This window comes from Haliaeetus leucocephalus, unplaced genomic scaffold (assembly GCF_000737465.1).
Source record: "Haliaeetus leucocephalus isolate CR32 unplaced genomic scaffold, Haliaeetus_leucocephalus-4.0 Scaffold1, whole genome shotgun sequence".
NCBI lineage: Eukaryota > Metazoa > Chordata > Aves > Accipitriformes > Accipitridae > Haliaeetus > Haliaeetus leucocephalus.
The window spans coordinates 11,928,226-11,954,674 of NW_010972437.1; the positions used below are offsets into that span (position 1 = coordinate 11,928,226).

The window sequence follows — 26,449 nt, forward strand, 5'->3', positions numbered from 1 at the left end:
GGGGGCCCTGCGGCGGGCGGCGGGTGCGCTCCCGTAGCGGGGCCGAAAGGTGCCCACGCATCGGTGTCTGGGCGTTCTGCCGTGGAAGGGTTACCCGAGCGGTTGACCCGTTGGGTAAACGGCGCGCTGGGGGAGGTGGGGAGGGCGGGCGGGCGGGCGGCGCCGCCGCGGCGGTCAGCCCCGCTGCCGCTTCCCCTCGCCGCGGTCCGGGTCCGGGTCTGGGCCGTGGCGGCGGGGACTCGGCTGCCGGCCTCGGTTACCCGCGGGGCTGGAACGGGAGGTAGCGGAAACCCGCAAAAGCGCCGGCTTTATTCATACCGCTGCCGGCCGGCGTGAGGGCAGAGCCTGACCTGAGGGTTTTAACCCGCGACTTTACAGCCGTGTGTCTTCCTACTAGTGCACCTTGTGTCCGCTTAGCTACGTGATGGTATGGGAAGGGGCACTACGGCCTCTTCCAGCCCTTCGCGCCTTGCACTGTGTTACAGCGTGCCAATGAGAAAAACGAGAGGAGGGATAACTTTGGTTTCAGCTGTCAGGAAAAAGAGAAACAAAAAAATACAGGGGAAAAGTAGGGCTTCTGTCTTTACAGTTACACTCCCGATCGGTCAACAATGAACACAGTACGTGTCTTCATTGGTTGAAAAGTATTTGGACCGTACGTCACGCTCAATCGCTTTACCGGCTTTTAGGCTACTAATGCAACATGTGAGGTACCAAACAGTGGTATTTAATAGTTTTTTGTCCTGCTCAGGTAGAAATATCCAGAACATTAACAAAAAAGGCAGTTAAGAGTGATTATAAGCATTTCTGATAAATTTACTGCAGTGTCGATATTGAATCCTGTAATTAAAAATCATATGCAATACAGTCCAATAGTGGATCTGGCCCTATATCACTTGCTTCTTTTATTGTGGATACTTGTATTTGCCCCAGAAATTCATCTTATGAAATCAACTCTTAAGTATTGCTTGGTTTCCTTTAAACATGCCTTGTACCTGTGACTTGTCCATGATCTGATAGCAGGGATGGATATCCAATGGCCTCCGCTAGAGCAGGAATCATTTTGCTATTTCTGTCACATTTATCTGTTCAGCGCTTTGTTGGATTGCTTGGAGCCTCCCATTAGAGAGATGAAGATACCATAATGAATTAAGGGCTTGGGTTGGGGTTTTTTTGATGGTGCATTGAAATACAGAAAACATTGATTCAGTCTGCCTCCAGAGGCAATTTTCTGAGCAGTAACTGCACCAATAGTACGTAAGAATGAATCGGTAATTCAGGATTAGACTGCTTCACCTGGTTTGTAATCAGACTGTACCTCCATCTTGTGCCAAAAAATGAATGGCTTGTTCTGTTCTGGTCAGGGAGTGGCGGCTGATGGGGTGAACTAACAGCTTGTCTATCTCTGCAAGTCTTCTACAAATAGAGGTTACTGACAGTTTTTGCATTATTGCTTCTTGTAGGCCTCCCCCAGAAGCACCAAATAGCAGCTCATGCTACTCAAGTTTGTAATAGTTTGGGACTCCTACTTACGAATTGCTGTGCTTAAAACCATTTTATAATGGCCTCTCAGTTGTGAGCTAGCACGAGTTTAAAGCAGTGCCTACAAGCAGTAAATTGGGTATTCCTAAGTTGTTGCAATCTTATGATGACTTTCAATTGGCTTCATCCTTTATGCCTGTATGTTACTGTCTTGAGGCCTGATGTTTCAACTTACAGGCATGCCTTAAAACTGGCCTACTGCCTAAAGTTATCTTTGGACAGCAGTCCCCAGCCAGAAGTTGTGGCAGAGGCTGTCAGAGGCTGAATAAATCATTGTACTTTGTAAGCTAGAGGCCATTCTCAATAATATAAACAGTGAGCACTTTTCTCAGGGAAAATCATGCAGGATGAGCAGTCACAGAAGTAACTGTGGATAAAGAATTGTGGATAATTCCTAAAGTGCTGTGTTTGGAGCAGGACAAACCCTCTCTGTTTACCTAAAGGCATTTTCTTGGTCTTGTTTAAACTACTGATCAGATACTGCTCCATGTAAACATGTTCTGCTAAAATATTGGAGAATATTTTGAATTCTCTTTCTCTCTTCTCCCAGCCCCATCCCTTTTGAAAACCCGTTTCCTCTCATGATCTTCTGGGGACTTACTCTGATCTCATCCAGTGTGACAGTAGCTGGAGTTCTGATGTGCCAATTCCTGCAAATTCTTATGCAAACCAAAAAGAAGTGTATTATTTTTTTCATTTGGCATTTTTCTACTCATATTCCTGCTTACTGGTGTTCCTGAAATTATAATACATCTGGACCCATAATTTAAATGGGACAGAACAAATCAGACTTCAAGATAATTGAAAAAACAGAAAGCATTTAGTTTTAGCCTAAGCAATTACATTTTAATTTTTTTTTCAATTTAAGGTTTAATAAGGTAATTCGAAGCATAGGTTTCTTGCAGGGTGTTCCACAGAAAGAATTCTTGGTTTGTTAGGGTGATACTTATATAACCTCTTACTGGAAGTCACCATTCTTGGTTGCTGCATGTACTGGTGCTTTTTTTCTTTTCCTCCCTTTCCTCCAAAATAGGTGCATCATAGATTAAGAAAAAAAACTTAAGTTGCCAGGTACATATATCCATAGAATCTCTCTTTCTCTTCTTCCAATGGTTTATATGCTTTGCTATGATGCCTGCACAGTCAACTGGTTCATCTATCCATGTCTCTTTTCAGCTTGTGTACTTACTCTGCACAAAGGCTTGTTGTTGTTCTTAGGTTTTTGTCAGTAAGTTCAGCTGCTTTTGCTATGCTAGAAAATTTGTAGGGTTACATTGGTCTGATGTGGCTTTGGTCTCTTTTTTGCGGGAGTAGAAATAGAAAGAAAAATGGTGATGAAGTTGGTCAAAAGTATGGAGTGGCTTCTGTATGAGTTATGAAATTGTAGTAGATTCAAGAACAGCATACAGATGGGTTTATTTCTTTTTACCCAGTGTATAATTAAACTTTGGGTTTTGTGAATTTTTGCCGCGTACAACTTTGTGACTCAAGATCAGAAGGCAGTTGGAGAAGTTTTATGATTATCATGGATGGCTTTTCATTTCATAGGAAAAATATGCTGTATAGCACTGAAGTTGACACTAACTTTTTGTGGGAACAGGAACAACGAAGTATCACCGTCATGCCGCTTAATTGTCATTGCCATTGTCAGAGGTGGGATGCTGATTCAGGTGGATCTGTGGTCTAGTCCAGAACAGCTATTTTTATGTTCCTCCTTGCTAAGCGGAAGTCAATCACAGGCTGTCTGGGTAAGCTGGCTGACAATGATACACTTCTCAGCTCTGTAATGTTAACTGTTGGTCCCCTCCACTTCAAGAAACCAAGCAATATCCTACAAACTTCCTTTTAATCAACTTAGCAGTTGCATTATTTCATACATTCCTGGCAAAAGTATTTGACTTTTCTGTCCCTTCCTTCCCTATCCCCTGAAGACACCAAGATTGAGAGAGAAGAGGAACTAAATAGTTAGCACTGTATATCAATGGTGAGGAGGGTCTATGTTGTTCTGTGATAGCTAGCAGCAAGGACACCTTGTTAAAAACTCAGTTCGATGCCTCTGTCTTCTAGGATCTTGAAGGCAGGTACGGCCCTGAAGAGGTGCTGCTTGCAAACAACCATTTTGCAGAGCCAGAAGATGAAGGAGGAAAGGGGGTCTGTCTTCAAGTTTGGAAAATGCAAACTGCGGGTCCACCACCCCTGTACAATGACAGTATCACACCCTGGCTGCAGATTAAGGCTGGTTTCTGCAGCAGTCTTTCAGGGTGAAGAGTTGCAGTGTTTTCCTCATGAGGATCATGGTTAGGACTCCAGCAGGGCTTATGAGGTTATAAAAGGTGTATAGTATTAATTATGAATCCACAGCCTGGGAAGACAAATGGACATTTAAAGATGTCTGAGGACTGGGATAAAAACTGAAGCAACTGCTTACAGAGCCACCATAGGGGAATACACTGCTCACATTCTTGTTGCCACACAGGGGTGTGTTGTCTGGCAAGCCCCCCGAAGCATGACTGTGCGCTGCCTCTGGCTCAGAGCACTGGCTACAGTTGCCTCTTTCATCACAGTTTGTTGTCCTGGGTTTTGCAAACCGACTGCTGACACTCTCACCTACTCTGTGCTGGGAGAAGTTATTTCAGTTGTTTGCACATAAGCAGCTTTCGGGTTCTGTTTATTTTAGTCAAGACATGCTGCTGCAGTGATGGTTAGCATTGTAACATAGGTGCTCCAAATGGGGATTGGAGTTGCAATGCTGCTTTCAAAAGTTTCCCTTCACCTTATGTGCCAATTCCTGACATTTGCATCCAAGCACCCTGTTCCATCTCTTCTTCCACGTACAACTTCTGCCCAGGTACTTATTGAATCTCTGCTGTGATAGTCCCTTGTATTGAAAGCTTCTGTCATAAGAGATGTCTCCTGTGCTGTGACAGTGAAACATATGTGAAGGTATTGCTGTTTACTAGCATTCTATTTATGTACCTTAGCCCATAGTATGTGTGTATTATATATACATACTACACACAAACACTATATATATACACAGCAAATATAGTACATTAGGTTTTATATATGCATGTATACACATACACTTATGTATAGTACTGTACTACCGTGTATATAGTATGTACTACATCTAGTACTACATGTGTGTATAGTATATATGAACATATATAAAAACTAATATACTATATTTTTACTGCATTTCCTATGATCAGCTACTTAACTGTTCTCCCAGTCCGTATTTTGTCTTGTGGGCAACGTTTGTGGGTGTAGTTATGTAAATGAGAATAATTGTTTAATAAAAGCAGGTTGAGTCTACGTGCTCTGAAAGATCTAGCAGCATCTTCTGGTTCTAGTCCTAGAAGTTTCTTGGCTGTAACAACACTGGTCTACCATGTATCTAGCTAACCCTTATCTTCAGGCTTTGTTTTAACAAAAGGTCTTTCCTTTCAGCAAAGGTGAGCAAGGGTTAACATCCTAAAAATGGAGATAGATAAACAACAGGTTTCCTCTGTTGGGTTAGGGGTTTTTTTCCCTGCATCTTTTTGGCTTTTCTGGGTGTTTTTGTGGAGTTGAAGCTGTACCCTGCAACCATGTAACTGACTGTCAGTGTCAAACTTCCACTGCTAAACACAGATAGGCGTGTGAAGTCCTTGACTAATTTTGGGGGATGCATCCATCTCCCCTATTTACAGAAACACCTGTCTGGCAGGGGAGCTTTTAGAAGGCTGCTTGGATTGAAGGTACCCCTGGGCAGCATGAGTGAAGTGTGGAGGGAAAGGGTAGCTCTGCCCCATGGGAGCTGACACTTGGTGCTTTGCCAGAACCTGCTCTGCCAGGTTTTGTGCCTGACTCAGCAATGCTGGAAATGGCAGCAAGCAGCAGAGAGCCTGTGAGCATCAGATTGTGTTATCTATCTCCTGCAGTTGCCTTATCTGCCTGTATTGGGTTTGTGTGGCAAGATTTTGGTAGCATGGGAGGTTACAGGGGTGTCTTCTCTGAGAAACTGCTGGAAGCTTCCCCTATGTCCAACAGAGCCAAAACCGGCCGGCTCTAAGACGGATCTGCTGCCAGCCAAGGCTGAGCCAATCAATCAGTGATAGTGGCAGCGCCTCTGGGATAACATATTTAAGAAGGAAAAAAGTTGCAGGGCACACAGAAACAGCAGCTGGAAAGAGGAGTGAGAACATGTAAGAGAAACAACCCTGCAGACACCCAGGTCAGTGAAGGAGGGGGAGAAGATGCTCCGGGCACCAGAGCAGAGATTCATTCCCTTGCAGCCCTGGTGAAGACCATGGTGAGGCAGGCTGTCCCCCTGCAGACCATGGATGTCCACAGTGGAGCAGATATCCACCTGCAGCCTGTGGAGGACCCCATGCTGGAGCAGGTGGGTGCCCAAAGGAGGCTGTGACCCTGCGGGAAGCCTGCACTGGAGCAGGCTCCTGGCAGGACCTGTGGAGAGAGGAGCCCACGGAGCAGGTTTTCTGGCAGGACTTGTGACCCCACGGGGGACCCATGCTGGAACACTGTGCTCCTGAAGGACTGCATGCTGTGGAAGGGACCCACACTGGAGTAGTTCATGGAGGACTGTCTCCTGTGGGAGGGACCCCACACTAGAGCAGGGGAAGAGTGTGATGAGTCCTGCCCCTGAAGAGGATGAAGCAGCAGAGGTAACGTGATGAACTGACCGTAAACACTGTCCCCCTGCGTTGCTGGGGGTGGTAGGTAGAGAATCCAGGAGTGAGGTTGTGCCCAGGAAGAAGGGAGGGGTGGAGGGAAGGCATTTTGAGATTTAGTTTTATTTCTCATTACCTTACTCTGGCTGGTTGGTAATAAATTGAATTAATTTTCCCCAAGTTGAGTCTGTTTTGCCCATGATGGTAATTGGCAAGTGATCTCTCCTGTCCTTATCTTGGACCCATGAACCCTTTGTTATATTTTCTCTCCCCTGTCCAGCTGAGGGGGGAGGGGGGGTGCGAAGTGACAGAATGGCTTTGGTGGGCATCTGGTGTACAGCCATGGTCAACCCACTACACTGCCCCGTTGCAGGGGGGAGGGCAGTGAGAGTTATGGCAATATTGAAAATGAGACAATTTGTTAAAGCTTGCAACTTTCAGCTTACTCTTCCAGTGAACTTGGCTAAGTTCAACTCCATTAATTATGATAAGAAATCACTATTAACAAAACAATGTTTAATTAAAAAAAAATTTATTTCACACTTCTATACAAATATCCACAGGTAATTTCTAATCATGGAATGATGTAGCATTGCTATCTGGTATAAAAAAAGTTTTGAGATAGAAGTATACCAGTGACATGACTTACTTTTCAAGAACTTTCAGTTTAACACTGCTAAGACATTCATGTTCTTAGGTGAGGGCCACAATCTGCTTTTAAATCTAAGGCTATTTGTCATGCTTCTTAGCCCCTGATTAGCCTGGCTTCTGATGCTACTGAGCCTTTCAGCAAATAAGCTAGAATTTTAAAAGCTCAAAAACTGGGTAACAGCTAAATACATGTGTAAGTGTTCATAAAATCAGGGTCACAGCATACTGAGATTATTTAGTGGGAGAAAGAAGAGTCTATTATTAAATCAATGCACTTCCTATAATGATGACTTTTTAGGTGACAGCACCTTCCAAGAAGGCACGTTCAAAGTTAGTAGTAAAAATAAGACACTTGACAACTGCCCTCCTAGCAGGTTTTTACCCTATGAGGGGAAAAAGTACCAAGAGGTTTTTGCATAGTTCAAATTACTAGCAATTAACGTGCATACTTTTTGAGCAGAATTTTGTTTCACATGGAATAAGCAATTGTGAACTAAATCTTCATTCTTAAATAGTACCAAAGCTTTAGAACATGGGTAAAAAAGTAAATTCTTTAAATAGTTATATCAGTTATGTTACAATAACTAGATTACTGATAAACACAACATTGTGGTTCTACTTTTATCAACATTCAGGTATTCAAGACGATTCAGTAGTCTCAACATGGATCAGCTCAGATCCCCATACTTAAGGTAAGTTAGGCATTTATAGCCTCCTTCAAGTGCTCTGTAACAGTTGCAGTAGTCAATGCCTTTTGCCAAACAGGAAGTCCTTATGAAGCTGGAAAGCTGTTTCCAGAGAACCTCTCACTTTCTTGCAGTAAGTATAAAACTGTATCTAAAAACCCTATTTCTGCTTGGTGTCCAAATCATTAAATGGTCTGAAGTAATACATAAATCATGTTACAAGACCTGATAATTCCTATTACATAAAGTTACAAGTATCAGGAAAAAAAAGCCCCCATACACATCACTGGAATAAATATTTACATTTTTAGAAAGCATTGGCACCTTCAGTGACTTATTAAAATGCAGTTAAAGCCTCAAGTCTCATAATCTGAAGTTCAAAAACACAGTGGAGTTGAAAGTTCACTTAAGTCTTTGTCCTAACAGTTAGTCAAAGACAATGATTTCTAACAAAAATAAATACAAAAACAACTAAAATATATATATATACAAAAAGTACATCTACTATTCAAGCCTCTCTTTTAAAAAAAACTGTGTATATTTGTTGTGAATAAGAATCACAGAATCTGATCTTAAAAAAAAAAAAGAAAAATCAAGCAACATGACCTATTGCACATGTAATTTAAGATGATGCTTTTTGTTAAGCCCTAACTACTGCAGCAGGCAAAGTTTATGTCTAAAGCAGATTTGCAGGTCTTCAGATTATACTTGAACAAAGTGTGTTAAGGCCACTGTGTGTTGAGGGAAGGATGGAGAACCTGTCTTGACCTTAACCATGCATTCCTTGCATACCTCAGAATAAGGTTAGGATCACAGGAAAAGGTCTGCTGGTAGTGGTTTTGCATATTTTGCAGAAAAGACCCTAAATCAACACAGCATTGTCTAAAGTGTGAGTTAGATTTGAAGGGGGAAAGAGGCAGTCTGGAAATTAAATAATGCAAATAAAGTCTGTTGAAGCAATTTTAACTGTGCAAACAAAAGCCTCAATATAAGTAGTAATATCTACAATCAAATGGTGAATGTCCATAGTGTTCATAGGTCTAATTCTGTCAGTATTCCATTAATGAAAACCTTAACTTCTATCTGAACTTTGTGGATGAAAAGAATCTTTCCCTAAGAGTAACTTTCATTTTCATTCCATTTTGTGAACCATTGTTTTGTCTCAAGGTCTTTACATTTCCTGTCCTTGATCTGTCGCTCTTCTTTTCGAATTCTTACAGCATGATATCGGGGGACACTGTCTTCGTACCTAGAACGCTGGAAGAACCCGCACTGGGGCAGAGAAGAAAAAGAACAGTTTAGGTTTGAATTGCTGCCAAAGCACTACAATTATAGAGGCAGTAAATTCTTCCTTTGCACAGATACACAGGTAAGAAAATTGAAAACAAACATATGTAGGCCAAAAATGTAGTGTACTTAGCTGTAAAAATGTGAGCCAGCAGGTCTACATTAGTTGTTCCAGCACCAGTTGAAGACAAATGGCAGTCTGACAATCTGGTGGTAATCTAATACCTTAAAAATATTCCCTCCCTCCACTAACTTTCTAAATTTGTTTTACAATTCTTAAGTCATCTTATAAAGCTATTCATTCATATAATGAGAGAATTTAATGCTACACAAAGAAGTAGATAAAGTTCAGGAAAGCTTGCTTCTGTGTCAAAGGTAGGTATGTACTTCAGTATCTTTCTGTATGGTGACATGATTTACCTTTAAAAACCTACAGAAAGATTTCCAGGACCTTCAAGAAAAGTTACAGTAGGGCCTTGTTTTCCCAAGCACCACATCTCAACTGTAGTCACCTGAACTAACACACACATATGCAGCATTAGAACATGAGACTTGCTTAGTTTGCCATGGGATAAATAAAACAGACATTAACTTGCGAGTTTTGTAATGTGCCACGACAAGTCTCCCTAGATGAAATCTAGTACAGCTTATTTGTGCCCTGCAATTTTTTTTATTCAAAGCCACTGTAAAAACAGATTTTAAATATTGAAAATTAATTTCAGTCCATTCCTCAAAACAAAATGTAGTTATGGCCACAGCATTACAACGATGATGATTGGTAGACACTCAACTTTACATGCTTATGGGTCACTGATGTCAAGATTAAGGTTAAGAGACATTGTGCCATCCAGCTCTCATTAGATACTACTAGAAAAAAAAAGATTAAAGGGGCAAGATTTTGTTCATAGTATTTGAGGTGGTGAGTTTTTTGTTGTTGGTTGGTTGGTTGGTTTTTAAATAATAAAACTTACATGGAACTCAATTTTTAAAAAATTGCATTGAGGCATAGACCAAATCTTTAGCCATCTCTTAGTTTTTCATTAAGCACCGTTCTGATGTATTTTAGTTAAGAATTCCTCCCCACCCCCTCATCCCAAGCATCACTTAATATAATGTACATGCATGTAACATCTTAAGTTGAGTAAAGGTTGCTAGAAGCATCGTGCATCTAGTAGCTTCAGCAGAGGAAAGTACATTCCTAGAAAAGTATACCTTAGAATTGAAGGAAAACAGATGGTTCCACAGCAAATTAAATTCTCATTATGAAAACCCCTTTCATTATAAGCAACATGTACCTTTTAGCATGCACAGAAGGTTAGTAAAGCAAGTTTATCTATTGTCCACATAGTCTTAGCTTTAAATCTCAACTCTGCAGTGTTGGATTACCATCTCTCAAGCTTAAAAACTTACTTGTACTGTTAAAACATAAATTAAAAAAAAAAAGACTAAAAACCATTGCCATGGATCAACATTTTCTAGAGAAATAAACAAGCTTTTTAGACCAAGATAAACACTTGTTTGTTCACGTGCACCAAAAGCTGAAAATCTATTGACAGAATGAGCAAGCAAGTACAATAGTTTGAAATCCAAAAGTTAATAGAACATATGCAGTAAAAGCTTCATAGTTAGCCACCGCAACCATAGCAAGTGCCACAGCTAAAAATTAAAAAATATCATCAATTACCAATTACAGAAGTAGATCAATACTATGCATCAGAAGTAAGCCTTTCTTTATCAGATGGCTGAGCATGGATCTCAGCCTTGTGATATGTGGCATCGTAATGATCTTTCTTATTTCTCTTGAAGAAACCACACTACAAGGAAGCAAGGTATTTAGTCAATTTTTGTGGACTGCAAGAAGTCAAACCTATTAAAACTGACTTAAATTAACTCTGTGAACTATGTTCCTATTATCCCTTCACAGGCAGAAAAAAAAATGTAACAAGAACTTAGCCATTTCTAGATCTGAGAACTTGGACTAACTTGATGTGTAAAATAACAGAATAACCTGAAGTATTTTAGAGGCATTTTGTTAAATTTGTAGTGCATCTGTTGGTTTTGTTTTTTTTTAAGAAAAACTACTATAAAATATGTCCATAGCAACTAAAGCTGGCTGTGAAGAGCCAAAACAAGTCTATACAGAAACCTGTTAGTGAACTACTGCACAGGAGACACAAAAACAGAGGGTAGAACAAAGATGAGTACTGCTTTGACCTGTACAACACAAGCATTTGTCTTAAACCAATCACGTAACTGTCGTTGAAGTACCATATTTGTCCTTCATAAGTTGGCACAGTGTCATCAAAAGAAGCACTGTACACTGTGGGTGTGCCTGTGAAAAATGTGTTTTCATGTGCAGTAAACCACTAGTAGTTATAACCTAACAGCCCACCCAAAGTATTAATTCATCAGGAAGATTTGCAGCAGGAGCTGGGCATTTATTAGAAAATACGGAAGTCAGAACTATCCTGTGAGAAGTAACCTGCAGCAAATAGTAGGTCCTCAGCAAAGCTAACTGGTGCAGCTTCTCCAGAAGAAGGCAAGTGACAGGATATTCTTCTTCCCCTCTTTCTTAATGACCTTCAGCTATCCCATAACAGCAAATACTAACTGCCTATGCCTGTAAAAACTAAGAGTAAAAAGACTGCCCTGTTATACTTGGAACCACAGTTAGTTGTAAAAATGCCAAAGGTAGTTAGAAAAATAGGTACTTTATTTTTTCTTTTGCAAACTGTTAACCTTTTGTTATGCACACTCATTTCCTCCTTCAGGGTTTCTAAGATAAAAGGCCAGTACTACAGACATTCACCAGCACACTTGGCTTTGTATTATTTCTGTACCTTTTGGTTATTTTCATCTACCATCAGCTGAACGGCATTTCTAGTGTTATGATAACAAAGCCCTGCTAAAACATTTGTACATGGTTCACATGAAGTTTTACACCTAACTGCAGAAGCCCCAATTAGCTGTATCCATCCATATCAAAGTAACTATGGTCTCTGAACATTTGTCTCAAGTTTTGCCCAGACCTCAAAATACTCCCTTTTGAGGATGTGCAAACAGAAAAATGTCATAACAAGTCTTCCCATGTAACCATTTTAATTCCAAATGTTGCAAAACTGAAAAATGGATAAAGGTAATCTATGGTTTGGGCAGTTTTGCTCTGTTTTGAGTCCCAAATACAAACCAAAATACTTAATCGTTTGCCGTCTCATCAGCTGTAGACCAGGAAATATAAAATAACCAGATGAATAAAACCTCACCTTCCATAGTAAGAATACCAACAGTGCAAGCATCAGTATTCCAGCAAAAATGGCCACAGAGATGATCCACCAAGGTACTCCTGTATAAAGTGCTACTGGTTTTGCAGGAAAGACAGTAACACGCACCTAAAGGAGAGAAAATATGTGAAGATGGAAAGAACATTTGAGAAGCATCCATGTTGAATATAAAGCTGCAATTTATACAGTCTTAGCTCTTCTGTAACAAGAAGTCTTCTCTCTCTCATCTACAAAATGTTTTTGAAGAAAAAGTTCCTACTGGTATCATTTCAATATGCTAGTGAATTTTTCTGACCTGGTTAAAAGGTTAAAATGATAAATAATTCAAAATTAAGTTAAAGAGCTAAACTTTTAGCTACTTTTTTTTTTAAATGGTTTGGGTTTTTTCCCCAGTCTTTGAGATAAGCTGGAAACATGGCAACCGTAACACATGGTTAGCATTACATGTTGAACCTACCTGAGCAACTTCATTTGTGAGTTTAACATTCTTAGCTGCAGCAGGAACACTGATCGAAGCCCTAACAAGAATGTCCAGGTAGTTCATTTTGGAGTATTCCTGTTCCAAAATAAAATACAGACATTAGACACAGAACAGGAAAGAACTCTGACCTTCCAAAAATGGCAGGGAAGAGGACTTACTTCTAAGAAAGTACTGTTCCACAATCTGGAACGCAGCACAATAGATGCCTTGCTGTCTAAACCCTTCAGGGGACATTTTATGTCCACACAGCGTGCATTCACATTGCAGTCCTACAATTAAAAATTTCTACATGTAAATAAAAACACATCCTCACAAATTGTTTAACACACACCCCGATTAAAAATTGGATTATATTAATTACGTGCAAGAACCAAAATCTGTACTGACAGCAATAGGAAAATACAATGAAGATGCTATTGCCTGTTTATTTTAATGTAGATAACTATGCAGAAATTCTTTCCTATTTCTCTCTCATCAGTAGGATAACCTAAACGGTCAAATTTTCAAAGCATCGATACTTGGATTTAAGATAAAAACAAAGCAAAGAGATAACCTTCTTTTACCCTGCAAAACTCAGAAAAGCCCTCTTATGAGTGCAGGGGGAGGTATCTGACAAGACTGTAGTTGGTGCAAAATGCTTACCAAGGTCTTGTATTTTCTTTCTGAGAAAAAAGAAAATGTTTTGCTGTCTGTAATCTGCTTCTCTGCAACCTCACGTTTCCTTCTTGAGTCATGGGATTCCTAAAAGAAAGGGGGGGGGGAGGACATAGGAGTTTTAGTAGTTTATCATAACTATATCTTAATTCTCCTAATTCTGACCCCATACAAGCAAAGAAACGAGTTCAGTGTTTTCTTATTTCAAGATCAGCACATGAGTGACATCATTATACATCCCTACTTACCTATATGTATTGCTAATAGTAGAGTCAGGACAATTACTAGAATTTGAGATTACCTAAAGAAACGTCAGCTGACTACTTTAATAGGTCAAGGGAGTTTTAGATTTATAAAGCTTTCAATGCTATTTCCATTTTTGTTCTACATAAAGGCTATCAATGTTACTATGCTAAAAGAGTAAGATTGTGCTAAGGTCAGTAGATGAATTTTTTTTAACTGTATACTAATTACCCTCACTGAAAGTTTTACTAACTAATGTCGTCATCTGACAAGAATGGGTTTACGTGCATGCACTTTTAATAGTGAAAATTAAAACTCCCAAATGATCTTAAGATATAAAAAAATATAATGAAAATGAAGGCTCAGGGTTTAGGAAAAAACCTTGCTAGATAGGCACAATGAAGGGCTGTGAAACTTGCTTGAGAAATTCTATTTATCATATTTGTTGTAAATAAGTAAATTTAAGTGCAAGCCCTCTCTCTTTAAGAAAGTACATGGATTCCCCCAGGATGGGGAGATGTTTCCTGTTTATTGTTTTCTGTGTAAGAATTTTACCAGATTTCAAGAATGCTGATGAAATTTGTTAAAGCAATCAGCAATTTCACCCTATAAGAGCATATGACAGCAGTCCCCATTGCAAAAACAGTCACCATGACATAGCAGCTATCCTTCAGCATATTATCCTCATTAGTTGTTATGAAGTCTCCTAATAAGCCTAACCCTTTATACATTGTTCATGTATTGTGCTTGTGACCTGCTTAAGACAAAAAAAAAAAGTCCTTCTGAAGGCAAGCTCTTATGCCCTACTATCACATGCCGTGGTGCTTTCATGTTGTACTAATTCCTTAACAGAAGGCAGGGTAACATACCGCAACATGCAAACTATTGATTTCATTCTCAGGTTGACAGGAGACTTTTTCCAAGCCTTTGGAATCTATTTTCATCAAATAAAGCAGCCACTTGCCATTACTAATTTCTTTTGGCCACTGGATGTCCAGGGAAGCAGTACCAAATGTTTTCAGTGGTCTGCCCAAGTTAGTTACCTGTTAAAACAAATATTATTTAAACTGTGAAATACTTCTGAAAGGGATTTTCTTCTCTATCGAAAGTGTTATTGACTTGAGCAAGTCCTAAGCATGCAGCTAACAGGAAATTTAAAGGGAGATGGAAGACAGTCAAAACAGAGTATAAAAACAGAGCATATACTAAAACTAGCACACTGGGTTAGCAAGTAAATACAGAGTTTAAACATATAAGGATTAAAATTCCCTAACATGAACTTTAAGCTGTTGATTTTTAGAAATCTATCTTCATGTGAAACAACAACTCCAATTTAGAGTTAACAAATCATTCAGTTAAATAACTGAGGCAAATTGCAAGTTTATGAGGAACTCTGACACAGAAAGATAACCAGCTCTTGCTCTCCCAAGTCTGAAAGTTGTTTCCCAACCTATTTTTTTGCTTTCTTCATGTTACTGTTCATAATAGCAAGTTCTAAAACAGATATTGTAACTGCTTCTACTTTAATATATGCATGCAAGGTACAGAAGAAAGTAAAGGATTGACAGATGGACTTTAATCCTGACAAACTACTATGTACAAAGACAACGGGGCTTGCATTAATGATGTAGAAAAAGCAACTCTCTTGCTGATGAACAGAATTTTTACAGAACCAAAATTGCCTCCCTTAGCCTTCTCGTTGATTTATTAATTAGGCGGAAGACCAAAAGAGTGGAACAGACCCACACATTCAGAGCGGGTCCCACAGTGTCTTCTTGTGCCTGCTCAATCCTGCACGCAGTAAGTACACATACTCGCTGTCTGTGTGCACCAGCTAACACCTGGGCATGCCACAGTTAGGGGTCTGGGTTTAAGTTTTCTTCCCTACCTGCATAGGGTTTTATGCTGTACAACTGAACATGCATGAACTGCTCTGAAAAAAAAGAAAAAGTGTACAGCCAGCCTCAGGTCACTTTCTCAAAATATCATCATAAAACATAGAAGCTCTAGTCTGCAGCCAGACTGCATGTTCTGAACTGGTAGTCAGGATTTTGGGACAAGAAAAGCCAATTTTAAATCTAGCAACTTTTCCAAGTATTCTATGCATAAAGAGAGAAGCTGTTTGTTTGATTAAAAGCAGCTGTTGGCATTAATCTAAATTACTCACTCTGAATTCATACTCTATGAGGTTTCCAATATTATCTTCAGATTTCATAGCACTCTCACCAATGATGTTACCTCCAAAATATACCTGAGAAGGCTTAGCAACTCTGTTCAGGTGGGGGTGGGGAAGGAGAATAATCAGATTTTAATGAAGTCTGCAGCAAAAGTGTCATCCCCAGCCCCCCCCATTTGTTATGCTATCAGCACTTACCCAGTGAGTGATAAAAGCAATTCAAGAACCACTTTAGCACTAGCTGTAATTGGAGTCGAATTAACTTGAGTGCTTGTTCTACAATGAAAAGGAAACAATGCCGTTTATTTTACAAATTTCACAGTTTTTCACTTTACTATTAAATTGCTTTTGTAAATCAAACAAATTAATTCAAAACATTTACAACTGTATGTAAAAACATAGCGAGCACACACACAAAGAAAACTTACGTTTCCAACTTCAGATTAATGTCCAAGTCTGTTGTATCAACATTAACTTTAGTGGTACTTAAGATCAGATAAAAGGTTACCTAGACAAGAAAGAACATCCATGGAATATGTAAACATTTTATAAAATATATTAATATGTGCAGTATTACAGAAATACACCATCAAATTCTAGAGTTAAAAAAACAGATCCAAATCAAATTTCCAGTTATGACACAGAAACTTTGGACAACTGCAATCAGGAATCAGATTTTATGACTTGAGTAAAATGGGTGCAACTTACATTAGAATTTCTTTTGAAAGGATTTCCAAGTTCGCACTCTGCTTGAGAGCCATTTTGGTTAGCACCACATGTTAGCTGTTTTTCCTGATTAAACAGAATACATTTAAAAATAAATATATGCTGAAAATATTTTAAAATTGAGTATCTTTTCTCTTTAAAAATACTTACAGGATAACCCCTCATCTCCCTGAACGCAGAATATGTCAGACTGTCTGGAAAAGTTGCTATTAGTTTGGCTTCATATGCATCTTCACCATCTTTTTGGGGATTTTTTGCATCAGATGGATTGTTTGTCACCGTTATCTCCAGGGCAATATCTTTCTGATCTTTCAGAACAAGCACTGGCATGCCATTTTCACTACAGAAACGGAGTATACAGCGTTGGGTACATTAGGAAAACAAACATATATTAGAGTTTGCTTTTTACTGTGGCTTACCCAAATGTAACTCCCTCTGTTAGGGAAGAATTATTGTAAGACCATAAACACATGAATCGTCATAGGTTTGTTTTTTTTTTTCCCAGACCAGTATTTAGTCTCTCGAAGTGGGCAGCAGTTAACAGGATAGAACAGACTGATATACCCCTCAAGTAATCATGAGCTTATAGTATTTCTGAACCAGCACTTGCATCTGGCTCATGTTTAATAGTAATGAATTTTCTCTGAATAAATCTACTGACCTACTTTTTTCTTGTAAAGTATACATGGTTTTGTCATCCGAGTCAGGTTGTGGCACTCACTGCTAAAGGAGACGAACTGTTGACAGTAAGTAAACATACTTCCTTTTGTTTGTTTCACACCTCTTTTCTAATTTCACTGGCCCTCCAGGGAGGAGAGATGCAGCAGGGTGTTAGCTGTGTGTTATGGTGAAATCACTTCTTTGTAACTGCTTCTCTTAGGCTACTAGACTATAGTATATCATGTTATCATACTCACAATCAAACCTCATCTCAATAATAGTTAACAGTATTACACACAGTAAGCTACTGCAAGGCTGGTTTACAATCTCCTTTCTCCAGGGTTAGAAACTTTTTTTTCTAACCTTTAGCCCACACCTGCATGGTTGTGGCCACCTTGTATCCGTTTGTCTCCATACCCCTACTCTTCTTCTAAAGCTCATGCCCGCTCCCCCACCTTCCCCACCCTGACAGATCAGTACTATGTCATAGGGCTGCATTTGCCAGACTAACAGAATAAAGCTGCTCTATCTCCCAGAAGTTCTTTGAAGCACTTGTTAATAATTTGAATTTTAGCAATGCATTAATCAAGGCTTACAGTGGTAAATAAGTAAACCTGTCTTCATTTCCTTCTCTAGTGCAAAACCGGTACTGAAGTTTCAGATTGCTGTGACATTTATTGTCTTCTCCACATCCTTCTTTTAAGAACTCCACCTAAATAAAACCAAAGCACTTTTACTGCATGCCACATGATACTAGCTTAAAACAAGATTCTGATGTGCACTGCATAAAGCACCTACAGGGAACTCAGAGACACTTTCCTGGATAGAGTAAGATTTTTAACCTGACTCTTCTCACCTGTCAAGACAGTTTTTCTTTGTGAGACAGCCCTTGATGCTGATAATTTAGAACTTTAAATGTGACTAAAAGGCAGAGTTAGATAATTCTAAGTAAGAGGTACACTTCTAATGAGAAAAAGCATCTGTAAGTCTGATTCTTCAGTGAGCACTGAGGAAATGACATCTTTTACCCGAGATACTCCCTCTATGTCACTGCTGCAGAGCTCTAACGCTGCTGCAGCATCCTTATCATGGAAGAATTAGGATGTACATTATTTTGTGATGTGGGACAAGTGTTCACAGTGGGAGATGATGGATTTCCATTTTTAATCAAAAGTACATTTCCTGCTAAAATTGTTGGGGACAGAAAAAAAAAACTAGCAGCTATACTATCTTCCCTTTTGTTGCAAAAGAAACACAGGATCTAGTTCATAATGTTTTGTAACAAGTTCATAACAAAATGCAAAACAAAAGCCAGTAGTTACAAGTCCAGTGCCACCCCAGTTATTTCCTTTGGTTGTAATTTAGCTTTCTACAGCCTTTAAAAGTCAGTGATGTATCAAAGTACAGATTTATGGGAAAATGTGGTATCAAAGGCTTACTTTTGTGGTCTTTGTTTCAGATTCATTTGAATTTAGAATTGGTATAAGATCTGGAAGTGCTCTCTCTTTTCTTGTGGACGGTGAACTAGACTCCAGGCCAGCAATTTTAACACTGACTGATATTGGAATGGGGCGTAGCTTATCTTTAATTTTTTCCTGTTAAAATATATAAATGACATAATTAGTGCAGAGAAGAAAAAACAACACAATGATACACATTTAGCTTTTGATACACATATTAGAACAAGCAGTGAACCAAACTCTTCTGCTACATTTTGCCCTATTAAAACTATTCACTATATAGAAAACCAGCATTTTCTAAAAATGGGCAAGAACACAAGGAACCTAGCTGTACTGGTGGTTTTTTTTTTTTTTGCTTCCCAATCTGATGATTTCTCTCACTGTTAAGAATTCCTAGGAACAACAGATGGTAACTCAGGCAAGTGGAATTCACACTACAACAGTAAAATAACATACTTTCTCCCTATTGCTTAAGTTCACACTCTTTAATTTGCTGCGGTCAAAAGCAGCCTTGGAGGCTGGCTCATTACTGCTGAGCCACACATACAGAATTTGTTGAGCTCCTGGAGCAGTGCCACCTTTAAGGGCCAGTGTAGCAGCCGAGTCAAGAGAGCACATACCAAGCTTTCTAGGGGTTAAAATTCTTTTCCTAGCCAGTCACACCATTAAATTCTGTAACAATTACTTCTGTTGGAAACAGCTCTCCATTTTTGGCATTTATTCCATCTCTTATTCTAAATTAGTTCAGCTCTATTGACCTCCAGAGCATTCTGCAGTGGCTACAACTTTTATTCATACTTTGTAAGAAAGGCAACAGGAGGAAGCAGCATGTGTGCAGGGAGTAGTAAGGTACTACTTCACTATAGTTGTTTTCTAGTTTTGAAACTTTATATTGCATGTGCCTTTTAAATTCTACACAAAGGTACCATGAGGCTGAAAAAAGAGCACACTTTTGTTTTAAATGGATCTAAATGAAATAAAATACTCTGCCTTACCTGCAGTACAAGCTTGGTTGTCACACACTCTTTTGAGTTCTGTCCCCTTAGGGTTGTACTTGCAGTAAACTGATCAGACAGGTGGTCCTTAAACCGTACTCTAGACGGCAGGCCTAGCTGCCTCCTCTCATTTTCTGCTTCAAATGTATAGTTGATCTCTATATGAAGAAATAAAGTAGGTCACTATAAAAAAGAACCCTTGCCTTATTAAAAAGAACTTTTAATTTCTCCAGGTACGTGGAGAAGACTGTTTCAGCCAGTGCTGGGCTTCACAAACTGTTTTCAGTTATTTACAAAACTTTCTCCATCTGTCAGTTTTGTCCCTCTCCAGTTGAGGGCTGTGTACCCTGTGCGTTTATCTAAAGGAACCTTCTAAACCATATTCTTTTATTCCAAAAGTACCCCATTACTTCACCACCATGCAGAGCTGGCTGGAGGAGATGTAATTGCTGCTGTTGAGCCAGCAGAGGGCTGAGATACAAAAACTTTGTAAATACTCTTGACTCGCTGTCCTTGATTTCTGTTTTGTCCCAAATAGCACCTAAGCATCCAGCAGGGTTTTGAGGTCAAGGTACACTGTTGATTTTAACACTGAGGGCAAAAGTGTGACTAGAGCTTTCTAGTTGTATGCTGAGCCATGTTTTGATTAGAGCTGAACTCTGTGCATCTTCTAATCATCTCTGTATTCACAGAGCTAATGCAGTGTTGCAAGGATGGGAACAGCACTGAGCATGCCGGGCCTCAGAAGCACGCAGGTGGGCACACGTGAGCTGCCTCCGAGAGCTGGAAGCACTTGACCTGTTGAAGGACCAGGACCTTATTCAGGCACATCCTACAGCTTTTACTAGTTACTGAGAAACTCAAGACAACCCGGGGGAAAATGAGGTTTGGGCTTAAAATTCTTCTCATTTCCTCTCAAAATTCTACAGTTTTTCTGAGGTGTAGTAACAGCAGCATTGTAATGAGAGAAAACAGGAGACATGAGAAACTAATGCTTTACATTTTTAACTGTATTTATGGCACAGTCTTCTAGGTTCCTGTTAATATGAAGATTTTTTTTATTTCAGTTACCTATTTCCACAAAACCATTTTCACGAATGCAGAACAGTTTTATACAGTAAGTCTCCAATAAGAAATGATGCTTACTAGTGATATATGAAATGGGCTTTTAAAACTTTTCTAAAGCAGCGGTAACCTAGAGAGGCAAAATGTTTTTGGTCTGTATGGCAGCCATTTGCTCACTGGCAGTAGTATCACCCAGAAAGCTTCAGTTCAGTCTGTCATCCACAAAACTTCCTAATATACCAGCATGACTCTAAATACATGTTACTCTACATACAGATAGTGTGATAGCTGATTGACCTTAGTATTCAGTCACGTTTTAAATTTGATGGTCAGTCTGAGATGAGTCACTATAATTTGCATACTATTCTTCCATGATACACTCTAAAGAAAAAAAAGAAAAAAACAAACCATGTAACAAACAGATAAAAAATACTTCTCTTAAAAACTTACTTATTCTTGGATTTAAATCACTGGGGTTTGCAGTATATTGAAAACATGCTTTCACATCCATCCTGTAAAAAGTGGCAAGAAATTAGTATTAACTTCAGTAAGGCATGGTCCAGACTGAAAAGTTTTAATAGTCCGTTGACTGATATTATCAGTCTTAGACTGTGTTATTCATGCTAGAACAGTAATTTGCTGCTTACTAAACTGAATTACAAAGCAAGAAAAAATGGTTGATAAGCAATTAGAAAAAATATTTTCTGGCATTTGCTCTTACATCTCTACTCAGGAGAAAGCTGTACAAGTTAAGACACTTGCAAGTGTTAAAAGTCTTAAGTGGCAAAGTGACATTCATTTTCAAAAATGGACATTATGAACAGAACATATGCCACACTTTTAGTACAGTAGGCATAACAAATTCAGGAAGTCAAAATTATCATATATAGATACATTTGCTTAACCTGTGTGACTGTTATACCCCTTCACTTTAACATCATCACTGACAGAATGAATTCTGACAACAGAAAACTTAATACACCAAGGCTTCTGATAGAGTAATTTTTGGTTTTAATTACCATATTTCACTACGGTCCTCAGGGTTCTTTTTCTTTAGATCAATTCTGTCAGGCTGTACTGTAATGCTTCTTCTAATGCTTATCACAGGCCGAGATCTTCATTTGGGGGGAAAACGGGGAGTAAAAAGAAGGAAAAGTTTCTGTTAAGATTAATGAAATAATTCATGTGAATCCTAGGTGTCCTCCATGCCTGCACTGATTTGCAGCAAAGACACCCCAAGAAACACAGAGTTTGGCTTTGATAATGGTTAGAAACAAAAGAAGACTACTTAAAGCTAAGCAAAGCAAGTCACAAAAAACAACTGTATTAAATGCCTGACAGGGAAGCAGGGTACATTAACGTGATGTTGTGGTTGTCTTTTTATACACATAAAAACCAGAAAATTCAAAGGGATTTTTCCCACCCCAATGGCAATTCAGCCCCTGTGAACAACTGTAGGTACTGAAGTTCATTCAGGTTGATGTCCGCAACAGCTTTAATGTGGAGCCTGGGTGGCTGGGGGAAATTATGTTTTCATTTCCTGACTCCTCTGCATGTAGGCTGTAACCATAATTCAGTCTGACAACTTTTCCTCCTTTTTGGAAGGGACAAGAAAAGACAGTTCACATGAACAAATGAATGAGCTCATACTGCTCTCATCAAAGCATCTAAGGGTTGTTTAAAATGGCCAGTAAGCCACCTCCTCCTTTTCTAGCAAATTTCTTTTAACTGGGCCACCCATTGCACTCTTCATCACCATAAAGGTTTTCATTCTCACCTTTGTACAAGTTTTTGTACTGCCCATATCAGCAAATGATTAAAGCTCCTTTTGAGTAAGCAGAACACTTAATCTAGCCGACCTCCCTTCCACTTACTCTATTCTCTTCCACAAGCAATATGAGTTGCTTTTGTTGAGTGCTGTTTCAGTGTATTTAAGAACATTCCAATTATGTACACGAATCCTATACACCTTAGAGATGTGATCATCAAAAAATTGTAGGAAAGGTCGTTCTGCCTGAAAGGTAGAGTTGTTTTCATCCCCAAAATTGACACAACCAGTTTTAGAATTTCTGCTCCTCCTCCTTTGGGACCTGACAGCAACCACCGAAGACCTGAACCTGATGCAGCCTTCACAGCTCTGATGAGGAGACAGCCCTTTTCCTGCTCATTACTAGTGAATTCAACTTAACAGTACATTAAACTGGAAAAAAAGCAGAGGTCTGCAAAAGACCATGACCTCATCCCTAATTAAGGCATGTACTACAGAAATCCAGAAGGATCCCAGCTGCAGGGCTTCCTCACAGCTGTTTCATGGACCCCACTGGAACCTCAGCAAGGCTGTATGCCTCACTGTTTTTGGATCCTCAGCTCCAAAAGAAGGGTTTGGTTTGGTTTGGGTCTTTCTTCAATAAAGCAGGATTAGATTTATGTAACAGCAGCAAACAAAAGCTCTAGCAAATGTATCAGTTAACTTCTCTTTTCTTAAGGCAAAAGAATTACTTGTCACCCTTAATTCCATCGAAGGACACGGGCATCCAAGTTAGTTACCACAGGGCAAAGCCAGGGTAGTTACAGACACACTACACACATCAGCACTCCACAGTAACTGTCCACATTCACCCTCTTGCCCTGTATTCTCGGTCAGAAGAGGGGCATAAAGTAACAAACCAATTTATGGATTTTTTTTTCCCCCAGAATTTCCAACTTCTAGAAGGAAAAATATGCTCCAGGCCAAACAGCTTTTTGTTACTTCTAAGCAGTATGTTTTTAAAAAACTAAAAACCAAAACCTTGGTGTAATGCAGTTCTGTATATAATACCTGAAGACAGATACAGAATCCGAAAGGGAACCAACAGCAACATCAGGGTAGGCATTTTTATCCAGGTCCATGTTTCCAGCAATAGAGTAACCAAAGAAACTGGTGCCTGTTTTTTCACCATCAAGAATCTAAAGAGCAAACAGATTGAGGAAATTCAGACATTTAAAAGCTATAAAAGTGAAGTAAGTAACAAGTGAACATCATTGTCCTATAGCCAGGAGGGGGAAAAAAAAAAAAAAAAGACACACAAGGAAATAGGACCTCTGTGTTCAGGTAAATGACACTGCAGTGCCAAGATGATTTGCTTTTCTTCCAAGAAGCTACTTTGCAACAGCAGCAAGTACCAGAAATGATGGCTGTTTTGCATAGGAATGTTGCCTAGCTTGTGTGTCTTTACAGTATTTATGCAGTGTAGGCACTTGAAACTGAAAAAGTATTCTAGAAAGTATTCTAGCAGTATACTAGGAAGTGCCATCAAGTTCCATTCTCACCTTGCTAACTGAACACAGTGGTCCTCACAAAAAAAAGAAAGGCAGAAACATTTTTTTTTTTTAAAAGAAAGTGAAGTAGTAGTAGTGAAAGAGAAAATGAAGAAACCAATTATTTTCAAATCCCCAAATTTCTTTCAAAAAACCAAAACTTACACATCTACATGCCTTCTTCCTTCTCTACATATTACTGGTGCTAAAGGACTGCCCCAGAAAGAAAAATGTGTATTAAAATCAAGAATTCCTAATCTTTCTGGTCAGCAGTGCCATCTTTGAAGGGTCCTATGACTTTTCTGCATACCCACCACCCCATTAATAGAAAGGGAGAAGATGGATAGCCCCGTCGTTCCTTTCATTTTGTGCAAGACTAATTATATATAGTAAAGGTTATTTCATTACCTGTGCTGGTTTTGTATTTATTCCATTCTTGGATCCATGATAAATGTATACTTTGCCAAACCCATCGTACGGAGCCCCTACTGCAATATCTGTTGAAAATAAGTTGCAACATCTAAAGTCATTCTTACTCTTTCTGGAGCTTGCAATCATGATAAGGGTAAGATGTTCCAAGTCTGGCATTAGCAAAAAAGTCACACATATTTTTATTGTAATTGTTTGTCACTCACCGGGATATCCATCCTGATTAATGTCCCCAACATTTTCAACTGCCAGGCCAAACATGGAGTCAGTGGTTCCATTTAAGCGAATAGGTTTTACTCCTTCCCATTTGCCTTGCTGGTTAATGTAGATGTACACAGCACCACCAATATCTCCACTTCTGTCAAAATACTGGGGGGCTCCAACAACAATGTCTTGCCATCTTAGAATTAAAGAAAAAAAAAAGCAGTCCTTTTACAGAAGAACTGTGAAAAATAACTTATCTGACTGTGGTCTCAAGGTCAGCTAGCCAAAGAGCTCTAAACAAAGACTAAAAAATACATTAAACTGGCTGAGCAACAACAGCTCCACTGATACTACAAACCGATTATATTCCCTTTGTGACATACAAGGATCTTCTAGGGCCTTCTCTGGGTATGAGATTTGTTTCTTCTTTCTTTGTTTACACTGATTGTTTAAATTGAAATAAAACTCTTTTCTGTAATTAGAAATGTGAACTGTGACCTGACTGTTCCCTGAGATGCTCGCCATTTCCTCCAACAAAATACGGAAGATGGGATTTGGCATTCCTTGTATTTCTCATGTGAAAAACCAAAGCAGAGAGAAACCAGATTGCCATCCTTCATTACACAGGCAGCAGGAGTTAACCAAGGCCGTACCCGTCATTGTTGAGATCCACAACAGCAACATCATAGCCGAAAGAAGAGGCCAGCCCTTCTCCTTCAAACATGTGCTCGAGTGAAAGTGCTCTCTGATTTTTCTCTTTCTTCAGTAAAACAACTGCTCCGCTGTGGTTGGCTCTTGGGGCACCAGACACAAAAGTCATCTCATCTTGGGAGACAATTCCTTTACCAGAGTCCAAAGAGAAACCTTTAACAGAGAAAGAAAGAAAATATAAACAAATAAACACACAGCTTGTATTGTTAATCAGAAAAATAAATTCCCCTACTATATTAAAGTGGTATAATGAATAGAAGTTTTGCCTAAGACAGAGTATGGTATACTGGGAATTCCCCATTTCTATTTGGACTGGCGGATGCATCTTTACAAGTCTACACTCCTCCATACATTACATTTAAGTATTTCCCCCCACAAAATGTATTATTTCATTGCTCACTCAGATCTACTTTTCACGGACACCAAATACAAGATCATTTTTAAACACACCAGCTTAGAAATTATGAAACCTTACCACTTGAATATAGCTCCAGTATTTCTCCTCTGGCAAAATTATTTATAAAACTTTCCAAGTACAAGTCAGTTTCACTCTACTGCAAACATGCAAAATGTACCGCACAAGCACAGTATTTACACGAATGATGTATACGGTATTTGAGAATCGCGTTACACAGTAATGGTGAAATTGGCAATTTTGATTTAATGCAGCCCTGAAGGACATGTTCAAATGAATTTAGTCTTACGTATTCTTTATAAAAGCCAATATGTTTTAAAATATATGAAAAACTGAGTTGAAAGAATATACTGCATATACCAACATATCCAATGAAGGCCAAAGTAGAAAATTATGCACATGGCAAGGAAGAAAGGTACTAGCCAGCAGACAGCTATCTCCCTTCTGAAACACTTCACCACTACTATGAAAATTCTCAGTTACAGCAATTCACAATGAGACAGTTCCAGAAAAATTTGGGGAGTCCCATCTGGGGGAGGGATGAGAGGGTTTGGAGAAATGCATGACAAATCAGTGTTTCTCTGAAGCCATGTTATTTTGCAAGCTCCTCTTCATCTGAATCCCTGTTTTTACATGCTTTTACTTGCAGTGTATTTGAGATGAGGGCGTATGGAAGGGAGAGGACCATGTCAAAGGTCTGGAGATTATGTCTGACCAGATGCTGCCACCTCAAGTGGTCACAAACCTAAGTAGCTATTCATCATTACATCCACCGATTTGTCCACCTGTATGCTGGGAGGCAATGTTTTGTAC

At 39.2% G+C, this 26,449-nt stretch overlaps 1 protein-coding gene and 1 long non-coding RNA gene across 12 annotated transcripts in view; one reads left to right on the top strand and one right to left on the bottom strand.

The window, feature by feature from the left end:
- Positions 1–2,913: 2,913 nt before the first annotated feature.
- On the top strand, positions 2,914–25,152 carry LOC104831301. 6 transcript variants are annotated; one of them, XR_774292.1, is made up of 8 exons: positions 6,477–7,558; positions 8,773–8,921; positions 10,913–11,378; positions 12,058–12,176; positions 15,214–15,298; positions 17,081–17,146; positions 20,208–20,400; positions 24,993–25,152. It is a non-coding gene; the product is annotated as an uncharacterized LOC104831301 (long non-coding RNA). The 6 variants fall into 6 exon arrangements; XR_774289.1 differs by lacking the exons at positions 10,913–11,378; positions 12,058–12,176 and adding an exon at positions 2,914–4,390 and having other exon boundaries at positions 7,502–7,558; XR_774291.1 differs by lacking the exons at positions 10,913–11,378; positions 12,058–12,176 and adding an exon at positions 2,914–3,803 and having other exon boundaries at positions 7,502–7,558.
- ITGA6 (integrin, alpha 6) overlaps positions 8,289–26,449 on the bottom strand; it is a 45,831-nt gene continuing 27,670 nt past the window's right edge. Inside the window, exons 6-26 of one of the 6 annotated variants that reach the window (XM_010566764.1) lie at positions 25,164–25,374; positions 24,513–24,706; positions 24,286–24,374; positions 23,399–23,526; positions 21,600–21,695; positions 21,031–21,092; positions 19,516–19,673; positions 18,500–18,655; positions 17,657–17,772; positions 16,551–16,740; positions 16,383–16,466; positions 16,103–16,182; positions 15,873–15,950; positions 15,666–15,768; positions 14,368–14,541; positions 13,244–13,342; positions 12,760–12,870; positions 12,578–12,676; positions 12,103–12,228; positions 10,524–10,653; positions 8,289–8,824 (exon numbers count right to left, since the gene is read on the bottom strand). In XM_010566764.1, the coding sequence (XP_010565066.1) occupies positions 10,546–10,653; positions 12,103–12,228; positions 12,578–12,676; positions 12,760–12,870; positions 13,244–13,342; positions 14,368–14,541; positions 15,666–15,768; positions 15,873–15,950; positions 16,103–16,182; positions 16,383–16,466; positions 16,551–16,740; positions 17,657–17,772; positions 18,500–18,655; positions 19,516–19,673; positions 21,031–21,092; positions 21,600–21,695; positions 23,399–23,526; positions 24,286–24,374; positions 24,513–24,706; positions 25,164–25,374 (2,462 nt within the window). In that variant the 3' untranslated portion in view covers positions 8,289–8,824; positions 10,524–10,545. Of the gene's footprint in view, positions 8,825–8,927; positions 10,654–12,102; positions 12,229–12,577; positions 12,677–12,759; positions 12,871–13,243; positions 13,343–14,367; positions 14,542–15,665; positions 15,769–15,872; positions 15,951–16,102; positions 16,183–16,382; positions 16,741–17,656; positions 17,773–18,499; positions 18,656–19,515; positions 19,674–21,030; positions 21,093–21,599; positions 21,696–23,398; positions 23,527–24,285; positions 24,375–24,512; positions 24,707–25,163; positions 25,375–26,449 lie in introns of those variants that run through there. The other 5 variants (XM_010566756.1, XM_010566749.1, XM_010566773.1 and 2 more) reach the window with 5 other exon arrangements.